Here is a 22,884-nt window from a genome sequence, read left to right on the forward strand (position 1 = left end):
TTGTTTGTTGATTTATTGATGACAGCCATTCTGACAGGTGTGAGATGGTATCTTATTGTGGTTTTAATTTGCACTTCTCTGATGATTAGTGACATTGGACATCTTTTCATATGTCTATTGTCCATCTGTATGTCCTCTTTGGATAAATATCTACTCAGGTCATTTGCCCATTTTTTAAATTGGATTGTTTGCTTTTTTGGTGTTGAGTTTTGTAAGACCTTTATAAATTTTGGCTATTAACCTCTTATCAGATGTATCACTGGCAAATGTGTTCTCCCATTCTGTGGGTTGTCTTTCTATTTTGTTGATGATTTCCTATGCTATGCAAACACTTTTTAGTTTGATGTAAGTCCCATTTGTTTATTTTTGTTGTTGTTTCCCTTGCCTGGGGAGACATATCTGATAAAATATTGCTGCAAGCAATGTGTGCGATTTTGCTGCCTATGTTTTCTTCTACAATTTTTATGGTTGTGGGTCTAACATTTAAGTCTTTGATCCATTTTGAATTTATTCTTGTGTGTGGTGTAAGAAGGTGGTCTAGTTTCGTTTTTCTGCATGTATCTGTCCAATCTTCCCAACACTACTTATTGAATAGACTATCTCTAGCCCATTGTATGTGCTTGCTTCCTCTGTCGAATCTTAATTGACTGTAAAGATGTGGTTTATTTCTGGGTTCTCTAGTCTGTTCCATTGCTCTACGTGTCTATTCTTATGCCAGTACCATGATGTTTTGATTACCATGGCCTTGTAGTATAGTTTGATATTAGGTGGTGTGATTCCTCCAACTTTGTTCTTCCTTCTTGGGATCACTGCAATAAGTGTTTTCTTAAATTTTAAATATATACTTGTTTTTTGATCTAGAAATCCCATTTTTAAGGATTTGCCCTAGGGAAATAAACTGTCATTTGCATGAAACTGTATTTGAAAGGATTTTCATTTACTTATTGTTCATAAAATTAAAAATAAAGGACAATATAAGTGTTTAGTAGTATATTGATTTAAAAATTATGATATGTCCATACTATAAAGTATGATTATCTATTAAATAATATTTACATTTATTGACATGGGCAATGTTATTGATGTATTTATTGACATGGGCAATGTTTATTGCATGTTGGTAAATTAAATTATAAAATGGCCTGAGTATATGTTGTAGAAATTGTAAATACTATACACACCATTTTGGAAAAGTGTGAAAGTAAATAAACCACCAAGGTTGATTCTGGTTGATACTGGTGGCAGGACTATATATTTTTTTCTTTTTTCATTTATTCCATTTCCATTTTAAAAATAAAATATGTAATAAAATGATTTCTAGCAGAGAATGACAAAATTCAAAAATTGAAAAGGCAATAAATAGAGGAATAACTATTCAAAAATAAAAAGGAGAGAATCCTGAAGACTGATTTTCTTTGTGACTAAATGTCTGACAGGCTACGTCGGTGCTGAAGAATATCCTTCAGCCTCCGCCAAGTGCAGAACTGTGCTCAGCAAGTGACCGCGGGGGAAGCGGGGAACCTGGGCATTCCTTGTGAGAGACTGCCTGCAGGTGCTATTTTTAAAGGCTTCGTAACAGTCATGAAAGATCTCAAGAAGCGAAGGCTAAATGAATTACAGCGATGGAAATAAGTTAGCAGGAAGAATCTATGACCTGGGAACTGTTACAGGTGTGATAAATCAACTCAGCAGCGAAGTCCTGCGTTTTAGACGCAGCCACATAACTGCTGCTGGGAAATTCTTCAGGGGTGTTGCTGAACTGGCTGTTTTGTTTTATTATTTGCTCTTCATTTCTTCTAAGAATATTCGGACTAAAATTGGACTTCCTGTTGTTATACTTCTTTAATTCTAGCATAAAGGATCAAAACGTGGTTCTTTCTCATTGTCATGCAGTCGAGATCAATTATAATGAGCAAAGAAACGACTCCCATGATAGAAAAAGCACGGGGCTCCACATAGGCCTAAGGGTGGTCTTTCTCTTCCACAACGTGCGCACGGTACGGGGCACAGTGTGTGAAGCAAGCCTTTGAGGGTCCCACGGCGTGTGACTTACTCGGGCCATTGTCCACCATGTTTGCCTTTTACACGGTGCCTCAACCTACACAAAATGTAGAGAAATCTGCATAATTTGGTTATCTATTATTTGAATATGCTATTAATGAGGTCTACTGGCGTCTCAGACTGGGTTCCCTCGGAAAGAGACTGAGACCGAGACTTGTGTGCAGGACGTCTGTTGTGTGCGCAGAGTCTCTTGGGGAGTGGGGGGAGCAGAACCAGGGTGGAGTCTGGGCTCAGCTGCCCTCACCCGAGCTCAGGAGGTGGGATGACTTTCCCAAGTTGTCTCATATTGAGGCAAGGGAGCTGGATCTTTGTACTCCCTCCTGCCCTGCTTTGCGAGCATCTCTCACGCCCCATGGAAAGGGCACCTAAACTGGAGGCGACTGCTTCCTTCAGGGAAGTCCTCGGGAGGACTCTGTTGTGAACTCAGCAGCCAACACTCCAGGCATCTGGGGGTGTGAGGGTCTCCCACCTGAAGGGGGACCTGGGCCAGGTGCTATAGACTGCTTGTTTGTGTGGCCCTGGATAAGAGACTTTTTTGAGATGCAGGTTTAGATGAGGTCATGAGGGTAAAGCCCCTATGATGAGATTAGCGCCCTGTGTAGAAGACAAAGAGACCCAGGAGAGTTCTCTGTGCGCACCAGGACACTAAGGACAGGGAGAACACAACGGGGATGATGGCCCTCACCAGAACACGGCCCTGCAGGCAGCCTGCTCTCAGACTCCCAGCCTCCGGTACTGGGAGAAGCAAATGTTTCTTGTTTAAGCCATTCATTGTATGTAATTTGTTTTGGCATCCCAAGCTTTCTAAGATTCCGAGCATCACAGCAAATACTACTATCAGTAACACCGGGTCATTTCCCAAGTCTGTCCTGCTCAGGGTAGATGCTCAGGAGGCAAATTCGTAGTTGAAGGTAGAATTCTCAAGACAGAAGTTTTGTACTGTTATTAAAAAAATGTTTATTTAACTCTTATAGTGGTAAAGTGGAAACAATGATTACTCTCTACCTCCTGCCCTGTTACCAGTCTAGGACATGTAGCACATTATATTATTAATAAAGAAGTCAATTCAGTATCCAGGAGAAAAAGTGTAAGTTCCCTTTATTTTCTTGTGTTTCTGCCACTGCAGGGGTGGGTCCTTTTGCACCAAGTCCCACCAGCACTCAGTGCAAAGACAGGTCAGAAAAAGTCCCTAGGAACCCTGAGTTCGCCTCTGCCTGCCTCCACCTGCTGGCTACCTGTTAGGCTCAGTCACTGAAAGAGCCCCTGGTGACACTCAAGTCACATGCAAGTACGTCTCAGAGTCACCAGGTAGGTGCAAGAGGTGTTCTCCAGATCTACGCGGGGTCAGTCTTGGTGCCAGTGCTGGCTCTGAGGCCACTCAGCCGATGTCCCAGGGTACACCCAGTCCGGCTGCCACCTGCCGGGTGCTCACACACCTCTGTGGTGGGGCGGGTCTCAGGGAGTTGTCAGGGCGAGGCCAGCAAGATTTGGCCCTATGAAGGGAAAGCTCTGCACGGGTTGAGCATGTGATGGAAAAACTTCCCCATCTTACAGTCACACAACTCAGCCTGTCCCATATTCTGCCAGGAGCCTGATCTCAGCAGGGAGGGGCAACTGGTCGCCAGTCAGGTTTGGGGCAAGTTTGGGGCTGTGGCCCTTGCTCCAGGGTCACACAACTCTTACTGTCCCGAGTTCCGTCCAGGCCTCAGCAGGGAGGAGCCACCAAGAGTCAAGATGGCGGGTCGCCTGGGAGCCTGAGTCTGCCCAGGCCGCTGACCCCTCAGCAGGGTGGAAGCTCCCCAGGGTGGGATGGTGGGGAGTCCAGAGGGTGGGGCTTTGCTTTCCCCCAGGCCAATGACACATGAGGGGCATGCTCCCCCCAAGACAGACGGCATCTGCAGTACGGTAGAGTAACATAGCACAGGGAGTCCTGGTGGCTGTCCCCTCGGCTCGCTCTTCAGAGCCACAAACTCCAGTCTCCCCTCACACAGCTCTAGTCTGGTCTACCCTCCCTCCGCCAGAGCCCAGGATGAGCAGCCGCGGATGAGATGTTATGCATTGGCCCTTTAAGAGGGCACCTGTGTTTCTGGCCATCTCTCCCTGGCAGCCAGAAACCCCGCTGCTTTTCACAGCCAGATGTTATATGGGCATCACTTCCTGGCTCTGGTGCTCTGGGCTGGGGAGCCCAGCTTGGGCATGAGATGCCATGCCTGTCAGCGGGAGCCCCCAGCGGCTGAGGTAGCCCTCTGGGACCTCAGCTGCTGCCCACGGGAGTGGACCAGCTCTTGCATGTCAGTCTCCACACTTCGTATCAGTCTTGTGTGGCTTCTTCTATAGGTCCTTGGTTATAAGACTTCCTGTCAGCTAATCTTCAGTTAGCTATTTAGGCCTATTTTTCTATATATTCTTTTAATTTACAATTTTTATTTTTGATTTGAGAGAGAGGGGAAGGAAGGGAGAAAGAGAGGGAAAGAAGCATCCATGTGAGAGACAAACATTCATTGGCTGCCTTCTGTAAGCGCCCCACCGGGGACCCAGGCATGTGCCCTGACCGGGGATTGGAGTTCCATATTTTAGTTGTGCTTCCAGTCTGGTCCTGGGAGGATGGGAGTGTAGGTTCCACCCACTCCACCACCATCCTGGATCCTCAGAGTATTTTCTATAATTTTAACCCATTGCTTAAAATTTAGGAACCAAATTCTCTCCCCCCAAAGTTTGTGATAACACAAATACATTTTCCCTTTATATTTTACTTATGCAGCAGGAAAATTAAGATGGAAGTTTATTTGAGGGTTTTATTAATTTTACCAGGGTCTCTCAATACTTTAAGTTGAACTCATGGGGAATTGAACTCATCTTTGGAAAAATCTCTCTAGACATGTCCTTAATGTGTTTGAAACAGAACCCTCGATTCCTGGCTTTCCCTGCCTGTGCCTCCTCTGCCCCATCCTCTCTCCTCTAGTTGCTCAAGACAAATATCAGGAATTATCCCCGACTTCTTTTTCTTCTCCTTCTGACACATACTACATCAAACCATCAGCAAGTCCAGTTGGCTCTTCACCCCCAAACCAACTCCTCAGCAGCTCCACTGCCGCCGCCGCCCAGTGCAGCCTCCACCAGCTCTCGCCTAAACTACTTCAGCAGCTTCCTAAGTGGTCTCAGAGCTTCTACTATCCTGTCCCTACACTCTTCCCAGAGCAGCCAGAGTGAGTTTCACATGTATTTTGATTAGGCACTACATTTGCAGGATCTGAAATTTAACACGCCATAGACATAATGTGCCCAGAGAAGTCTCGCCCCGACTTCTGCATTCTTCCCCCTCCCCCATCTGCTGAGGATGAGCACTCCCTTCTAGGATGCTGAAGGCAAATGCAAGCACATATAAACAGATCCCCCACCTTATTACATACAAGATACCCTACCGTATACACTGCTCCATACCGTTCCATATCATCGTTGGTTTCACTTACCAGTGTGTTCTGAAGTTCTCCCCAAGTCAGCACATAGAGATCTTTCTCGTCCATTTGCACAGTTGCACATCAGGCCACTGTTCATGGAACCAGGTCCCTTTTGCTGAACATCACAGCTGGGTCCGTCTTTTGCTCTTACAAACAATGCAACAGTAAACAACCTCGTAGAGGTGGAACTGCCTCTGTAGGATGGAGTCACAGAAATACAATGACAAGATCGTATATTTTAGTGTATTTGCCAGTTCAAAATAACAATTGCAGAGATAAAGCTGATTGTCACTTCCCCTGCATAAAGGCCTTCCAAATCCCCCGTCCCAATGGGAATGAAAACCACCGAGACCCACAGGGCCCTCCCTGATCTGTCCTTTGTCTACCTCTTCAATATTACCCCATCTCCATCTCTTTCACTGGGAACTAAGCACACTGGCCTTCTTTCATAAATCTCATAAAAGTTATCTTTTACAGGATGTATGATTTTACTTTGTACAATAGCTTGTTTGCATTGCAATGTACTGTATTGTGAAATATGCATAAAAATCTGGTCATCAGCAAGAGACCTGACAAAGAAGTTGATTTTGGAAGGGGAGGATCTATGCTGATGCCGAATGGAGACGGAATATGTGAATGGGTTTTATAATCAGTCGTTTGATAAGTAAGCAGTTCTATGCTATGATAACTCTTCCTCTCCTACACAACTTCAGATACCAGGGGTTCAGAGAATGCACGATGAGATAATGAGGATGTTCTGTCATTCCGTAGCTGTGTGACCGTGAACGCCACACATAAAGGTAAAAGCCTAACGTGATGTGCAAACGCAGCATGGCTGGGAGAGAGCACCGGGCTGGACATTAGGAGGGCCGTGTCCCACTGTAGGCTCTGCTGCTGAGTAAGCTGTGAGGGGGCGGGCAGGGTGTTTGACCTTTCCTCGCCTCCTTTTATTTGTATGAAAAGAAAGAAAATGGAATTCATCGTTATTCTCAACCTTTTCACTCCCCAGGGGTTCTTTTTACTAGACTCCCTCACGTTCACAATATGTTGAGAAATTTTGTCTACTAACAATTGTAACTTACGTTGCCATGTTCATTGTTCATTGTTAACATGTTCATGTTCATTTGTTAATTTATCGAAAAATACATAGTTTCCCATTCCGGTTAGCATGAACTAAGTCATTGACATTGGATGAGTTGATGTAATTCCATCCAGAGCAAAGAAACGTCTTATTTTAATTTGCCTGGGTGGCTTTACACTGTTTAATCAAGAGCCTATAGGTTGGGAGTCTGGTCCCAATCAGCAATGTTTCCTTGCAAGTCTGGGAGTCAGTGTTATGGTCATGTGGTCCAGTGGTTTTTAGATGGTGCCTCACACAGTCCTGGGGCTCAGTAGAATGGCTCACAGCAGAAATGAGGGTGGGAAAGAGGAGGTGAAGCAAGGTGTCTTAGCACCCCCAAACCTGTTTTACCTAGAGCAGCCCCACGTTTTTCTGTTTGACATATTGGGTTCTGCCTAAGACTTTGTTTGAAAAAAGGCTTTCAACTACTAAAAATAATTTGAAAAATATGACAATCGAACTGAATTGCACAGATGAGGATAATGAGGCCTAGAAAAGTTCGGTGAAATTTGCCCAAGGATACAAAGCTAATTAATGGCAAAATATTCAGTTAGTCAATCAACAAATATCTACTGAACACTGTGGAAATAAAAGTTATAAATATAAAACTTTGATTCAGCCTCAGCCTAGCCCACAGGTCACCATGCAATCAGACCGGAATCACTGGGATGAAAGAATCCTACTTATACACACTGATGGAGAACTGACACTCTTATGTGCGTCTACTACTGTTCAGGAAAACAAAGAAGAGAGGGCAGGGGAGTATTGCCGTTCTGATTATCAAAGGAGAGGAACGAACAAAGAGCCCTGTTCTGAGACAGGCCAGGTGGGGTAGAGGTCTTCCTTCAGTCTCAGTCCGCAGTGGCTCTGTCTCTGATGGTCATGCTCCTGGCCTGGCCACCATTCACAGAGGGGGAACCAGGAGCCCTGCCTCCCACAGCTATTATAAGGTTTTGGTTTCACTTCCCAGATTGAGCATGTGATGACCACTAACCTTGGAAAAACCTGTTTTATGGAAAATGTATTAATTTAGTCTATAAAATACAATTGTAAAAGTCAATTGGTTGAATTTGTTCAATTTGAACTGTTGATAAATTCACTGGTTTTATGATAATTTACCCATGACTGGGTATTGGGAATGTTCTCTTGTTAGTCTAAAAGCTCCAGACCCTCTGGTTCTAGCTTTCTCCTTGCTAGAAATATTTGAAATGAAGGTTGTCATTAGCAGATTCAAATGTGAACATAATGCAAAGCCTCGTTCTCAGCACCGACCAAGCACCAGCCCTTCCAGGCTCTGAGAATGTAGCAATGAACACGTGGGGAAGGTTTCCTGCTTCTGTGGCCCAATCGGTTCTCTTGACTTCTGAACCAATGCCATCTCCATGACACTCTGCAAAGCTGAGGACTCATTCTAATCTTTTGCAAGTACTTGTCATTACAGAGCATGAATATGCTTACCTCTCCTCCACATTATTTATTCATTTATCCAACAAATATTTATTGAGCAGCTTCTATTGCCAGGATCTCTGCTAAATGCTGGGTATCCTGGCATGAGTCAGCTCTCAAGGTGCTCGCGGGCCAAAGGGAACACAGACCTAGAAACAGATTTCAAAGCAGCATGATAAGTACCATGGTAGGAAAGGAGGAGGTACAGACTTACTACTCAACAGCAGGCACCGTGATAACTCGCTCTGGCATGACATCCAAACGTGGATTGGATAGGTTAACAGGGTTTCCCAGGAAAACCAAGGATGGTGGCAGCAGAAATGGCATAGAAACAAGCCAGACCGTGCCTGTCCGGAGAACTGTGCGCTGGTATCAAAGGAGTCTGAAGTACAGGTGGGTGGGAGGCAGCACATTAGATAAATGGCATACCATTTATCTAATGGTCTCTGTTTGGTCTGTGAGTTAAGACAGATGGAGTCTTTTTTTTTTTTTTTTTTTGGCACAGGCTGGGTAAAAAGTTTGTGGGGAAGTTTAAAAGAGCTGCTAAATTTTTTATAAGATAGAAAAGATTGGAAAAACCCTAAGGGTCCATTGATAGGAAACTGGTTTAACAGATTACAGTCTATGCAATGAAATGCCACAGAGCCAGGAAAAAAGATACATATACTGATATGAGAAGATCTGCAAGATGTATTATTTAGTGAGAAAGCAAGCTGCAGAACTGTGTGTACTAATTTCACTTTTGAGTAAAAGGAGTAGGAAATAAAAAGTCCTTTGTTTTTAAAGTTTTATTTATCGATTTTAGAGAGAGGGGAGATGGGAGAGGGAGACTTCAATTCATTGCTCCACGTACTGATGCATTCATTGGCTGACTCTCGTTTGCACTCTGACTGCGGAATCGAACCCACAACCTTGGCATGTTGGGACAACTGAGCTACCAGCCAGGGCCAAAAAATACTTCTTAAATGCATACGCTATCTCTGGAAGAAAGCACAGAAAGTAATAACAGCTTTGATTGCCCATAGGAAGAGAAGCTGGACGGCTAGATCCAACAAGGTGGGGAGGGTGGATACTTCATACTTTTGAATTCTGGATCACAGAAATGTCTTGTGTATTCCAACATGAATTAAAAATAAAATTTCTAAAATGCTTCACATAAAATGGAAAAGAATAATTTCTAAGGGCAGTGGACAATGAACTAAATGTTGCTTCATGGTTATGTTCCTCTGGAACCTTGTGCTTCAGCTTAACTTCAGGAAATACGAAGGGGAATATTCACTTCCATTAGCAGTCCTATTAGGGAAGGGCCAGTTGGCTGACTCACGGGCATCAGAGCTAAAGGGGTGTCCAGACAAACCTAAGCAAGGCTGCTGTCTTGGACCCTTGAAGCCAGGGTCTCCAATCATGGTCTTTTTGGCAAACCAACGACATTGTTCTGGTTATATCAAAGCAGCACCTCAATGAGGACCCCGATTCCTTTATTGTACGTGTTGGTGCAGAACCCTGTTGGTACAAAGTGAGTTGAAAGGACCCTAATTAGTACTTAATACATAATTAATGACTAACTTTTTGACTAACTTTCGTATGTGAGTTGTCAAATCACATTTACTATCTCACAGTCGTACCCTTTTATCTCTAACCAAATACATCGGACAGGTTCTGGGTATTCTGCAACGAGCCTGTGAAGGCCCGTCTGCCTGCCATAGTGTCGGGCAATGGTGATGCCAGGACGGCCAAACACTCGTCCGTGGTGTCTGGGACAGCATAGGGCACTGAAGGAGAGAGGCAGAGAGAGAACGTTAGAATAAAATGCAGCTCTATCAGGAAGGCACGAACAGAATTCTGCAGGAGCCTAGAGCAAGGGGTGAGTAAGGCTTCCCTGAGGTACTTAGAAAGAACTTCCTCGAAGAGAAAACATGTCACCCAAGTCTTAAACAAGGAGTTGACATTGAGGGGGGATAAGAAGGACTTACAAAGCTTAGAATAATGCGATATTTTCGTGGGACTCCAAGCAGCCCAGTCTGACTCCAGTGTCAGGAGCTCTCAGGGAGTGGTAAGCATCGGGCCAGAAAGGCAGGCTCAGACACGGTTACGAAGAGCCTCAGGTGCTGGGCTAACACGTTTGGATTTTGTCACATCAGGAAAACACCGTGCTCTCAGTGGCCGTGCTGAGTGGTCGGTACTTTGCTGTGACTATCCAACCCTCCTGTAAGCAGGTCACCTTCCATTGGTTTCCGTAACCTTGTTAGAGGTAGAACAGGACGTGGAAGGCCAACTTCTGAACTTAATGTTACCTCTTCATTCTTCCTTTTTACTCTGCTTCCACATCTAGTTAGTTATCAAGGTCTGTGACTCATCTGTCACAAATTCTCTCTTTGTTTTTTCTTAAAGCAACAATTCAGTAAGTACTATTTACTTGGGTCAGGTACTGAGTTTAGGGCTCTATATATGTGGTCTATACACCATCTTATTCAGTCCTCAGAATAGCCCTCTTTTAGTCAGGGTTTTTGGTAGCAAAGAGCAGGTAACTTAAGCAGAAAAGGAATTTACTGGAAAGATATCGGGCCACTCACAGAATCCATAGGAAGGTGGAGGACTGGGTTCGGGGGGGGGGATCCAAGAGAAAAATCAGAGCACAATTTCCTAGGACATGCCCCTCTATGCCTCTGGATTATAATCTCCCCTGGAGTCCTTGAAGATTCTCAAACTGACCCCAGTGCCTTTGCATCACTATCCCTCTGCGCATAGTGTGGTGAGCATCAACTGGCCCTGCTCAGAGCACATGCCTGTGGCCCAGCTGCCAGAGGTGGGCACAGGGGCAGCTCTCCTTTGAGGCTTTCCCTTCCACTGGGATTCACTCAAATCAGCAAAGATGTTCAGGTACTGGACAACAAAAATGACAAACATCCACAGTGCATTTTGTAGATGAAGGAATAAACTTAGAGCAGGTAAATTAGTTACCCAAGTAACATAGCTACTCAGTGGTGGAGCCAGGCTTGGAGCCTGAGTCCGTTTGTCTGCAAAGCCCACGCTGTTATGCAATCCTCTGCATTGCTTTCTCTAAACCACCCCAGCTCTGTTTCACAGCCCACACACCAGTCCTGGCTCCCATCCCCCTGTTTGCGTTGCTGCCTCCTACCTGGTCGCCCTGCTCGTGCTCCCCCATCTCAGTTCATTCCCTGCACAGTTGCTAAGATGATATTTTTCCACTGCATCTACACTGTGTCAGCCTCTTATTCAAAAACCTGTGACTCACCCCTTCAAGAGTATTTCCTGACTAATATCATTCCACGCTGGTCACTCCCTCAGTAATCAGGCAAATAATGTCGGCTGCAGTGCCATAACAGATGTCTGATTTATACTCTACTATCTTGTGCATATTAACAGTCTCTAGTCTCTATCACATTTATATCTGACTTCGCTCAGGTCTGACAGCCTGTTTCCTGCTGCTTTTACAACTCTGGTGACAGACACTAGCATCTTGCACAGTGAATGGCTTCCCATCTTTGAATCCCAAGACCCGCCAGGGTATTGCATTACTATCGTCAATGTTATCATCTGCAGAGCACTGTCATTTGCTAATTCATTATTAGCTTCCCTGAAATATCCCAGTTGCTTCCTATGTTTCTCTGCCACATATACCATGCCCCACTAAGAGTGTGCTTAAAAATTGCTGATAATGGTAATAATTTCATTTCATTTTTTGAAAATGTTTCTTTACTCCACCCTCAGCTACTGTAAGTTGAGCAAAGGTAAAAGTAATATTCTTTTCTCCAAGCCTGAAGTGAGAAGAAATAACATTTACAGCATGCCCCACCCCTTTCTAATTAAGAATAATAAAAGTAGTCCTGGTTGGTGTGGCTCAGTTGGTTGGAGCGTTGTCCCATAACTGAAAGTTTGTGGGTTTGATTCCCAGTTGGGGAACATAGTTAAGTTGGGGGTTCATTGCCCAGTTCAGACATGTATGATCCCCGATCTGGTGTGTACAGAGGTGACTTATCAATGTTTTTCTTTCACATCGGTTTCTTTCTCTCTCTCCCTCTCTCTCTAAAAGCAGTGAAAAAATATCCTTACATGAGGAGTAGGAGGAGGAGAAGAAGAGGGGTGGAGGGAGGGGAGGTGGAAAGGATAGGGAGGGGGAGGGGGAGAGGGAGAAGAAAAGCATGGAGTATAACATGCAATAGGGTAATCTGGCTGGTCAGGTTACTACCTTAAGGCTCCAGCAGAAGAGCCTCTTGCCTGGTTCCTGATTGCCTTCATTTGGCAGAGAGCATCCATTAGCAATTAATAATGCTCCAGACCCTCAAAGACTTCCAAATCCAGACCAAGACGCCCAAGAACCAGAGTGACACAGGTGTTTCGCCTCCAATCTGCCTGTGCTGTTACTTTTTTGGAAGATCTGTACTTTTTTTGAGTTTATGACATCAAAGGAGGTCACACCTACACACAAGGAAGATGACTTGCAATCAGTGCTTCCAGTATAATTAACAAAACTCAGAATTTATTTTAAGGATACTCCTATATGCTGCGATCATTTCATAGGTGTCAAGAGTAAGCATTAAAAAAAATCAGGTTTCTGTCCTCAAGGAGTTAACCTTTTGTCTGGGGAGACAAATCTATTACATAAATAACTGATGAACAGTCGGGTAAGGCAATAAATTAAGTCTGTACTGGGTACACGAATGGCACATGAATGGGAGTAATCTACTCTGTTTGGGGTGAGGGATCCCCCCAAACCTTACAGAGGATGAAATGCCTGAGCAGGGGTTGAGGGAAAAGAGTTTATCAGACAGATGAAGTGAGGAAGAACATTCCAGAAAGAGAACCAAGGTATACTATGGAATGAAATGAAGGCACTTAAAATATGTCATTTCTAAGCCTCACAATAACCTCCCAAGGTAGGTGTTATTATCCTACACTTGACAGATGGGGAAGCTGAGGCTTAGAGAAATGGAATGCCTTGTTCTACATCCCAAAGTTGGAAAATACCTCAATCATTCAAGGGCCTTAGAGAATTTCTGCAAAGGCTAGAGGTGGTGCCCGGCTGCTTGTATTGTCCTGATACACCAATGTTGCAAGTTTGATCCCTGGTCAGGGCACATACAAGACTCAACCAATGAGTGCATAAATAAGTGTAACATCAAATAGATATTTCTCGCTCTCCTTTCCTCTCCCTCAAATCAGTGATGATGATGATGATGATGATGATGATAAAAAACAGGAGGTGGTAAAGAGTTGTATTGTGCTTTGAGAGAGGTCCTTTGTAGCATACTGCCTGGCTGCCAAAAACCTGTCTTAGAACTGCATTCCCACAAGGCATGTCCTGTTTTTTGCCCAGCTCTAAAATATTAGTATTTTTCTGACTCAAGACCTTGTCAGTCCAATCACACCACAGAATCCACAACTGCTCCTCGGTCAGCTTGTTAGATCTCGGATCGCTCCGCGGGTTATCACATAATGAAGGAGGCCACGTGCCAGGCCTGCACCGGGAACTAACATTCATTCGATAATTACAATAACTCTCTCCATTGTCTCTGGAGTAAGCTAGAAAGGCTACATTGCTGGGGAATGGAAAGAAGTCAGGACCAGGAACAGGGGGGCCTGGGTTCAAGTTTGAGGGACTACTGCCAGGAATGTAACCATCTAAGAAAACGGGGAGGTCGACACCGCGTATGTTCTCTAAACTCCCTCAAAGACACTTATTAGGAGAGATTCTTTTCTTTCCCACCCCTAGAGTCTCACCATTATCAGCACTGGCCCAAACCAAGGGCACAGGACAGCCTGTTGATTCAGGGCTGCCCCAAAGTTACCTGCATTTAGAGGTCAGTCCTGGCCGTTACTTTGCCAATGGCCAGGGAAGCTACCGAGGTCATTCAAGGACAAGGGAGAGAAGGCTCCCAGAAACTACAACTCCCAAGAGACCATGGATGCCATTCGGTGGCGACGCCTGGTACAAGTTGTGAGAGGTAAGCCACCCCCCCCCCACTGCACTTGGCTGTTACGACCGCCAGTACAGGTAACCTGTGCGCATGCCCAGCACGTCCCAAATAGTTCGGCTTCGTTCCTTCCTGCTGGTTTCTTCCCTTTCCGGCCTCGCCCAGGCGCGCTTTTCCCCGCCCTACCCTCCGCCCTCTTTTCAAGGCTACGGAAGGGGGCCGAACTCTCTGGCAAGCGCGTTCCCGCGGGTGTGGACACGCGCGTTCACGGGAGATTCAAGGGGGAGGGGACTAAACACTGGGTGTGGACGGTAGCAAGGATAGGAGGAAACCGCAGAGAACAGAAGGCGCATGCGTTCTAAGGAAGGCGCTGCAAGGGTTTGGGAATTGCAGAGGGGCGGGGCGGAAATTGGCAACTGGCAGACGCACGCGCATTGAGCCGGCATCGCCACGCCCCCTTTGAGGTTTCGCTCCTCCTCCACCGCCCTTCCGGAAGTGCAGCCATCCACCCTGGCGCCGACCAGCGGCCACCCCCTGCGGCAGGCCCCGCCCCCTACCGACTCCGCCCCCTGGCCCTCCGCCCCCTCCGCTGGTTGTGGCTCTGGCTTGCAGCGCCGGTCGTGGCGGTTTCGGTACCCGAAGCTGGGATCGCGGAGTCGTTCCCTGGGGCGGCGGCCAGGCTATGATCGCGGGTCCCCGGCGTCCCTCTCGGGTCAACCAGAGTCCTTGTCTCAGCGTGTGCCTGTGGCCGAACGGTCTCCTTCACCCGGTCCCACTGCACGGTTGGCAGCGGCGCTCCCGGCGCGCCCCCTCCTCCGATGGCGGCGGAGATCCAGCCCAAACCGCTGACCCGCAAGCCGATCCTGCTGCAGCGGGTCGAGGGGTCCCAGGAGGTGGTGAATATGGCCGTGATCGTTCCCAAGGAGGAGGGCGTGATCAGCGTCTCGGAGGACAGGTACGGACCGCTGCCCCTGGGCAGCGAGGACGGGCGAGCCGGGACCGCTGTCCCCAACCTGCGTCAGGGGCTGTGCCTCAATGTTCGCACAGGTGTAGACATGCTCCCTCAAGTTTTTATCATACTACGCATCCTGGTGGTGCCGGTGCCCAGCTGCGCGCCGCCACCCCTGTGTGGCTCCGGGAAGCAGAGCTCGGACAGCGGCCGGTGAGCTCTTGGGCTCCCCCGGGGCTGGGTGACGCCTGCAGGCTCCACCGTGGCCCTTGCGCTAACGATACGCCGGCCACTGGACCTTGGTCCAGCTCTGAGAGCGGGAGGGGGAGAAGAAGGAGCCGCCCTACTCTGCAGGTGTGTTTGGGGAGGATGCCCCGAGTTGCCTCTGCGAAAAAAACGGAGTACCCCGGTACAGTTCTTAGGGTTCCAAGTGAGAAAGCAAATGCCACTCTCTTCTCTCAGACATCCCACCGAACCCAGATCTGCGAGACATCTTACACTGAATGCAATGAATATTGCAAGTTGTGAAGAGGAACTTCGGGCTTCTGCCCAAAGGTGCCCTCTCCTTTGCCTTCTTTTTCTTTTCTATTCGAGCTCAAAGGGAAGCGCCTAGAACAACTTGTAAGGGGCCACTGCTGCAAATAGCTCTTGAGTTTCTTCCCTCTGCTCGCTTCCTTTCTTTTTGCTTTAATTTTGCTTAATTTGCAGAAGTGAAGCCAGTTCTGCCTTCAGCATTCTCTCTTATTTTTCAGACGAAAGCGTTTTTGATTTAATTTCCTTTCCGTTAATATGCAGAAATTAGGCTGACAAAGCTGATGATCATAGGGATGCTGCTTGAATATAGTAGTTATGGTGTTTTCTGGAATTGTTGCTTTGATAATACGAACTAGCATTCCAAAAAATGCAACACCGTAGAGGTATATGACAGGGGCTTTAACCTTAAAACAGTAATTAGGTTTTTTTACTGTAAGTTCAAATTATGCTGAGGTACAGAATATTTTTTCTCCGTGACTCCAAAAACTGTAGGCAGAGGTAAAGCACCAAAGTGTTCATTACTGTCTTTATAGTCATTTCAGCACTTTCCAAATAATGTAGCCTCAGAAAATTTGCCCAATAGGTCCATTCACATCATAGGTCCTTCAGTATAACTAGGATGAGTATAGACTCCATACAAATGGCCAAACAGATTTGTTATCTGTTCAGATCCGATTGAAAAGATTGTAAACATGCACCAATGGCAAGCAGTGTGCAATAAACAAAAGAAATTCCTGGCTGAAATGGAAATCATGGATGTAGAAACCTTTTGAAATTCACAAAGTAGTCTTATGAGCATTTAATTTTTCAATGGAGGCAAAATTCTGTGAGATTGCTTCTGGACCTAGAGAGTCATTTGTCACAGAATTCTTTTGATAGATGTCATTTCTCCCCAGTCTGTAACTATTAGCGAAGAAACTGCTCAATCTAACTGCTGTTAGGAAATTCATAAGTAAGTTGGTTGAATCAAATAAAAGGTGAAGGGTAGTTAAATCTAAGTTCCTTTAATATTTGTTTCAAAACTTTCTGTTTTGGTTGATAGTTTGGAGGTAGAGCTAGACTTTCGTAGTCCTTTTTAAGTTCAGAGGCATCTTAGAGGTTATTTGCTCTAACAGCTTATTTTACAGATGAGAAAATTTAGGCCAGAGAATTTACCTGCTCAAATTCCTTTAGTTGGTGGTGGAGCCAGGCCCAGCTCCTAAGTCATTATCCCCATATCAATGGGTTATCTCGAAGGAAACAGGTTTTGTGGGCTGCATTTCAAAGTATTTGGGGAAGCTAAAGTAGCTTATATGAAAGCAATGGAAAGGTAAATTTCATTTGATTACAGAACAAAAGAAATGTGATTTTTAGCTATATATCACCTTAATTTCCACTTTCCTAGTTTACAGTGTAAATAATAGAATTTATTTGACAGATTAAATAAAGCTCACCTGTATGTCCAGGATTATTCTTTGCGTATATTTTAGTATTATTCAGATCTACCAGTCTGTGTTTCTGTAGTCATACATGAAAATAACTTTGTTATTTAAGAGCTCAGTTTCAATGATGGTCTTCATTAAAAGAAGAATTGATCTGTATTCTTGCTTTGCAAAACCCAATGTCACTGTCGCTGAAGATATGAAGCTAGAATATTGATTTTCATCTAAACCTACAAAGCCATTTCCATTAATTGCTTCAGCCAGCCTCTAGCCGTCTTCATTCCTGCACTGTAAGGTGACACCACAGATAATGTCCCCTTTCTGCATGGCAGTGTCCCGTAAGTTCTTTTGAAACCCTGGTTTCCCTTTTTGACCTCTGACTCCCAGTAGCCTTTATTGATACCTTCGAAAACATTTAACATTTTCCACTTTAAACAGTATTATAGGTACTTGTCCATTTATCTTCTTTCCCTTAAGCTCCCTAAAGTGCTACGCGTGTTCCCCCCCCTTTCTTTAAGAAAAATTGATTCTTTAATAATCGATGCTGGGAAAACCAGTTAGTCATTTAGATTAAAAATGAAATAAAATAAAGCTAGATATCATCCTTAATTCTTAATTTGTGTTCCAGATGGTACATTACTTAAAGGTAAAAACTAAACTCCTAAAAACGCTAGAAGAAAACATGGGTTACTTGTACAATGAGTCATGGAGAGCTTTCTAAGTTTTGAAAAAAAAACCCAGAAACCATAAAAAAGAATTAGGTAAATTTGACCTCTTAAAATTTTCACTTTAAACTTGACTGAAAAAATTCAAACTTTTGTGGAGGGGGAAAAAAAAAACAGCTAAAGTCAAAAGGTAAATGACAAAGTGAGGGAAAACAATTACAACATATGATAGAGACCGGTTCCCTTTGTTTCACACGTTAATAAGATGTAGGGTAGCTCATAGAAAAGAAATAAAAATGGCTGATAAACTTACTTAACGTTAATTAATGAAGAGCAAATTAAATCAACAAGGAAATACCGTGTTTCACCTATCAAATCAGCAAATATTTTTTTCTAGTTGAATTTGTTGGGGTGGTAGGTGCATCTTATTCATTGTGTACCTTTGGGGCCTCGCATCGTGTTTGGCCCCGAAGGCCCTCAGTGAGCCATTGTACCAGGGACCGATGTTTCCGTTGTTCCTGAAAGCCCGGCATCCTAACTGTTGTAGACATTTGATTGGTACTTGTTGCATGAATTGTACGACTGCCTAGAAAGCACCGTGTGGATGAATGTATCGCTTGTGGGGAAAGTATTGGGCTGGGCGGCCTTAAAACTTTGGAACCCATGCATTAGTTCATTCATTCCATCAGCAAGCCTTTGGGTGTCTACCGTGTTTCCAGTACATGTGCACACTGCATTGGTGACAGTGACAAGGTTCTTTCGGGAAATTTTAGAAGGTAATGAAACCACAGAGCATTTTCAGATGTGGAAGAGAGGAGGGATGCTACAGTTCTTGCTGTCCCCTACACTTTACCTGCATGAAGAGGACTCTTTCACTTGGACTGCCGTTTTCACCCAGTGGTCCATAGTGGGCAGATAATACTCTAATCTGAGGCTCAAGAGTGGATGGAACCGCACCCCGAGTTCATCTTAGGACACTTAAAGCAGCCCGGAACTTTCCTGGATACCAGCAGAGGAAATACAAGAAACATAAAACAATCTGACTCAATGAAGGCCTGGATTTTTGTTGATGTCATTAAACAGAGCTTGTTCCCAGAATTCGCTGGCCTCATCAGAGTATCTCTGCTTTGGTTGCAGCCAGGCTCTGTCTCCAAAGGACAAACCCATGGTGAAACATTTACTAGTTATTTGCAATGGAGTTTAGCTAGGAGAGTGCCACAGTGTGAGAATTAAATAATCACAGCACAACAGAAACAAGGTTTTAAGGTTAAGAAAAAGGTTATTTGGTCATTCATTTCCCATGGGGACTAATTAATTCATGCCACAGCTGAAGTTCTGAATATTTGAATGCAAAATAGCAGGAAAAATAGATACTTAAAAAATAGTTACATTTAAAAAATAACTCCTCTTGTTTTTAAGGTGATAGTACAAGCCCCTGTGAAAATCCAAAGGCTATCCCAGGAAGAGTGAAGCTCCCTCCCACTTGGGGGTTTTAAGATTTTGTGAGAGGAAAGCTGATAGGGTTTGCACAGGCTCTGACAGCGCCCAGATAAGGAGCTCTGGGCCTTTCTGCTTTAGCAGCTGTGAACTTATTACTTGTAAACTGCTGTGGGGATTAGCCTTGCTAGCCCGTGGCCGCTGCTTCCTCCTGGTCTCCCGCTAGCTGCACTCCCCCAGCGCACTCTGCATGGATTTCATCAACACTTCCTCACATGCACTGAACATTTTTTATTCATCTTCCACTGTGGTCCCCTGGTCACTGTGTTTCTTAAGGCGTCTAGCTCAGGACTCGGAACATAACAGATAGGATGGGGGCCGTGAAGTTTTGTGTGGAGTGTTAGTTCACAGTGGGAGAGAGGGTCACCGGGTCACCTAGGCCCCTTCTCCTAACACGTGTCACAGTGAGCTCCCTTAGGCTTTCGTGGTACTGTGAACAGACACCAGCTCTGGCGTGGCCTGGCAGGAGGCTGAAGCATCTTGCAGAATCCAAGGACAGGGGTGCATTTGGGCCTTAGGGAGAGAACTAAAGGCAGGAGCCTATGGAGAACCTGGAAGTTCCCTCTTCTCATGGGCTTCTCTGCTTCATTCTTCCCCTTCTCACACTGGCTGCCTGTGTTTCTTACTTAGTCCGCTCGGCGGAACAGGGCTGCCAGCTGCTTCTGAAGTTCACCTGTTACAGTCTGGATAGGCAGGGAGAGCTGGGTGCCAGGCGCCCAGTCCCAGTTCCAGACTTCCTTTGGGAGGAAGCGATTGGCCCAGCCAGGGTCAGCTGTCTACCCCGGGGTTGGGGCCACAGGTGTGGTCCTGTTGCAGGAATATGGCAATTACTATTACGCCTGTGGACGGGGGCGGGGAGGGTGAGTCTCAGGAAACAGATGCCCGTGTCCAGCCCCGCGTGTGGCCTCTGCTCGGGTGGTGCGGACGTGGGGACCCTGTGCCCTTGCAGCTGGTGCGTGCGGGTGACCGCTCCAGTAGCTGCAGAATAAGAGCGCCGGCGCCTGCTTGCGTTTCCCGTGGCTGTCGTTGCCCCGTTCCCCTTCAAACCCACGCTTTAGCCCTTGACGCGTTTCAGATAACCATTTTCCCCTCGCTTGCTGGTTTCACTGTGGACCTCGGTTTTCCTGAAGGGAAAGGAAAGTGAGGAATGGGTAGATACTTCACTAGAATGTTTGCTGAGTAAGAGCCACTGTTACGTTGAGAAATTTTTGAACAAGTGCGGAGAGTCCATATGGTTACCATATTCTCTGAACTCCAAGTCAGAACACATGGAGAAATAAGAGATTTTCTTCCTGATGGAAAAAAATGAGATATTTCCTTATACATTTAACAAAGAAATTTTTTAAAATGACATAAAACTAGACTGTTAAGCACACGTGGACACAGTACATATCCTCTTTCAGGGAGGGGGCTGAAAAACACCAAGGATATTAATAATAACTAATATATATGCTGAGTGCGCCCCATGCGCCAGACACCGTGTTAAGCCCTTTAGGTGCCTCTTTTCATTTAATCCTCCGGATGATTTTATGAAGCTGGTGTACGGCTCTCATTTGAAAGATGAGGGAGCAGATGTGCTTGCCGCCCGGCTTGCGGGTCCCCACCGCCCTTCCGCGCAGCCACGTGCTGCACCAGCCCTCTCAGGCTCTGTTGAGGAAGGTGCAGAAGGACCAGTGTTTAGCGTCCATGGCAACCACAACAGGCTGAACTTGGTTTTGCAGCGGAAAAGCTAGCATTTCAGCAACCAATCAACAAATTATAGTTCTAATTAAGTAGAAAGAGGGTAGACATTCCCTTATACATCCTTACGATGCCCTTCTTTACCCGCTCCAAGTATTGGTGTTACCAAATTGTAGATACGACTTTGACGTCAGGAAGGCTGGGCATTTATTGACAGACAGCAGCAGGGTCTGTGAGGGAGGCAGGCCTTGTGAACTGCACGGGGGCATGAGAGAGTTAGGCCTAAACCAGTACAGGCTTCTCTGTCTCACCTAACTAAACATTGGAGGTGGGTGGCCTCATCTCTTTCTGTCGTGCCCTCTCCAGTGTGCGGCTTTCATCCCTGTGGTTGAAGATGGATCTTTGGCTTTCAGCTTCACATCATGACTGTCACAAGACCACCTGGCTGCCAGGGAGGATGGGGCATTTGTTCATTCATTCATTCATTCATTCATTTTTATTTTTTGAAGATTTTATTTATTCATTTTTAGAGAGAGGGGAAGGGAAGGAGAAAGAGAGGGAGAGAAAAATCGATTGGTTGCCTCTCAAACGTCCCCTACTGGGGACCTAGCTCGCATCCCAGGCAGGTGCTCTGTCTAGGAATCCAACTGGCGACCCTTAGGTTTGCAGGATGTGGCCCAGCCCACTCAGCCACACCAGCCAGGGCTGTTCAGGGGTAAAGCAGTTATTTCTGTTGTTTATTTACCTTCAGTGATACACCCAGCCAACTATTACTACAACTAGGTTTTTTTGGAAATGAGCACTCTGTAAATGGTAGCTATTATGGTAATCCAGAAACGAGATTTTAAAGTAACAGATTAGGGGCCCTGGCCGGGTAGCTCAGTTGATTAGAGCATCGTCCCCACACGCCAAGGTCACGGGTCCAGCCAATGAATGGCACAAATAAGTGGCACAACAAATCAATGTTTCTCCCCCCTTCTCTCTCTAAAATCAGTATATCAATAAAATACAGTAGCAGGGTAGGAAATTCATCTTTCACAATGGAGCTGTCATTTGACCTTTTGTTAACAAAATGTGCGTTGTTTATATCAGAGGGATACAAACAAGAAGGTCACAGCACACCCATAAATGTAGTATTAGAGTGAGAGGGAAGTAGAACCTCTTGTATTTAGAATCATTTTGTTTAAAAAATTGCAACAGTAATAACACTACAACTCTTACTATGCCATTATATAACACTGGGACCTTTGTATGATAAATTTAAGAGAGATTTGCGAGCATTGTCACTTGTAATTTATGATTCACAGTAACTACCTGAATGACAAAGTAATGACTTTTTGCCATTTAATTCTAGAGGCTGTTAGCTTCTTCGCCACTGAAGGGACAAGATAATTGATCTTGCCCTAATGTTCTGTGGCAGAAAGCAGACTCCCCGCAGTGCCGGGGATCACTTACTCATTGTCTTCACTTGTATGAAAAGTGACTGAACACCAGAAGATAAGCAAAAGTTGCCTTTAGCAGCCAAAACGTGGCATAAAACGCTGCTCACTTTGTATAGGCTCCTCCTAGGTCTACCCGTTAGAGACACCTTCTCATATACTGATATTACACTGAAATGCCACTTTTCATTGATACGAAGATCCACATCTTTTTCACCTTCAGTTTTCTGATGTCAGGATTAGTGGCTTCAAACAATTACTGTATTTTTTTTGCGAAAGGTTCAGTGAGTCAGCTGGGGCGGTAGGCAGGCCCATCTGGGGCAGTGGGCAGGCCTGTCTGGGCTTGTTCACGTGGCAGAAACACAGCAGCAGGAGAGAGAGGGCTGGTCCCAGTGTGCTTCTGAGGAGTCGCTTTCACCAGTGTCCCACTAGCTAAACCAGTTGCAAGGCCAAGGCCAGAGTCAAGGGGTGGAGAGATGGACTCTGCCTTTTGATTTGAGGAGCAGTCAAGTCCTGTGGCCCAGGGGTGGGATTTCTGAGGGCATTTTGCAAACCATTGGCCTGGATACTACAGCGCAAGTTGTAGTTTAGTCAGTGTTGTTTTTCTTTCTCAGTCATATGGAAAATAATTATCTTACCATCAATGGCATCTTAGAGCTGGTGAAATACAGTATATGT

At 45.4% G+C, this 22,884-nt stretch overlaps 1 protein-coding gene and 1 long non-coding RNA gene across 4 annotated transcripts in view; one reads left to right on the forward strand and one right to left on the reverse strand.

Moving 5' to 3' along the window:
* LOC123480459 (uncharacterized) overlaps nt 1-14,112 on the reverse strand; it is a 29,234-nt gene extending 15,122 nt beyond the window's left edge. Inside the window, exons 1-4 of one of the 2 annotated variants that reach the window (XR_006656481.2) lie at nt 13,896-14,112; nt 8,098-8,234; nt 5,532-5,713; nt 1,878-2,098 (exon numbers count right to left, since the gene is read on the reverse strand). This is a non-coding gene — a long non-coding RNA (uncharacterized lncRNA). Of the gene's footprint in view, nt 1-1,877; nt 2,099-5,531; nt 5,714-8,097; nt 8,235-13,895 lie in introns of those variants that run through there. The other variant, XR_006656479.2, reaches the window with a different exon arrangement.
* A 492-nt stretch (nt 14,113-14,604) lies between these two features.
* Nucleotides 14,605-22,884, forward strand: part of WDFY2 (WD repeat and FYVE domain containing 2) — a 118,514-nt gene continuing 110,234 nt past the window's right edge. The window contains exon 1 of one of the 2 annotated variants that reach the window (XM_024568618.4): nt 14,605-14,976. In XM_024568618.4, coding sequence (XP_024424386.1) covers nt 14,840-14,976 — 137 coding nt within the window. In that variant the 5' untranslated portion in view covers nt 14,605-14,839. Of the gene's footprint in view, nt 14,977-15,452; nt 15,526-22,884 lie in introns of those variants that run through there. The other variant, XM_071220203.1, reaches the window with a different exon arrangement.

The sequence above is a fragment of the Desmodus rotundus genome, chromosome 13 (genome assembly GCF_022682495.2).
Source record: "Desmodus rotundus isolate HL8 chromosome 13, HLdesRot8A.1, whole genome shotgun sequence".
Lineage (NCBI taxonomy): Eukaryota > Metazoa > Chordata > Mammalia > Chiroptera > Phyllostomidae > Desmodus > Desmodus rotundus.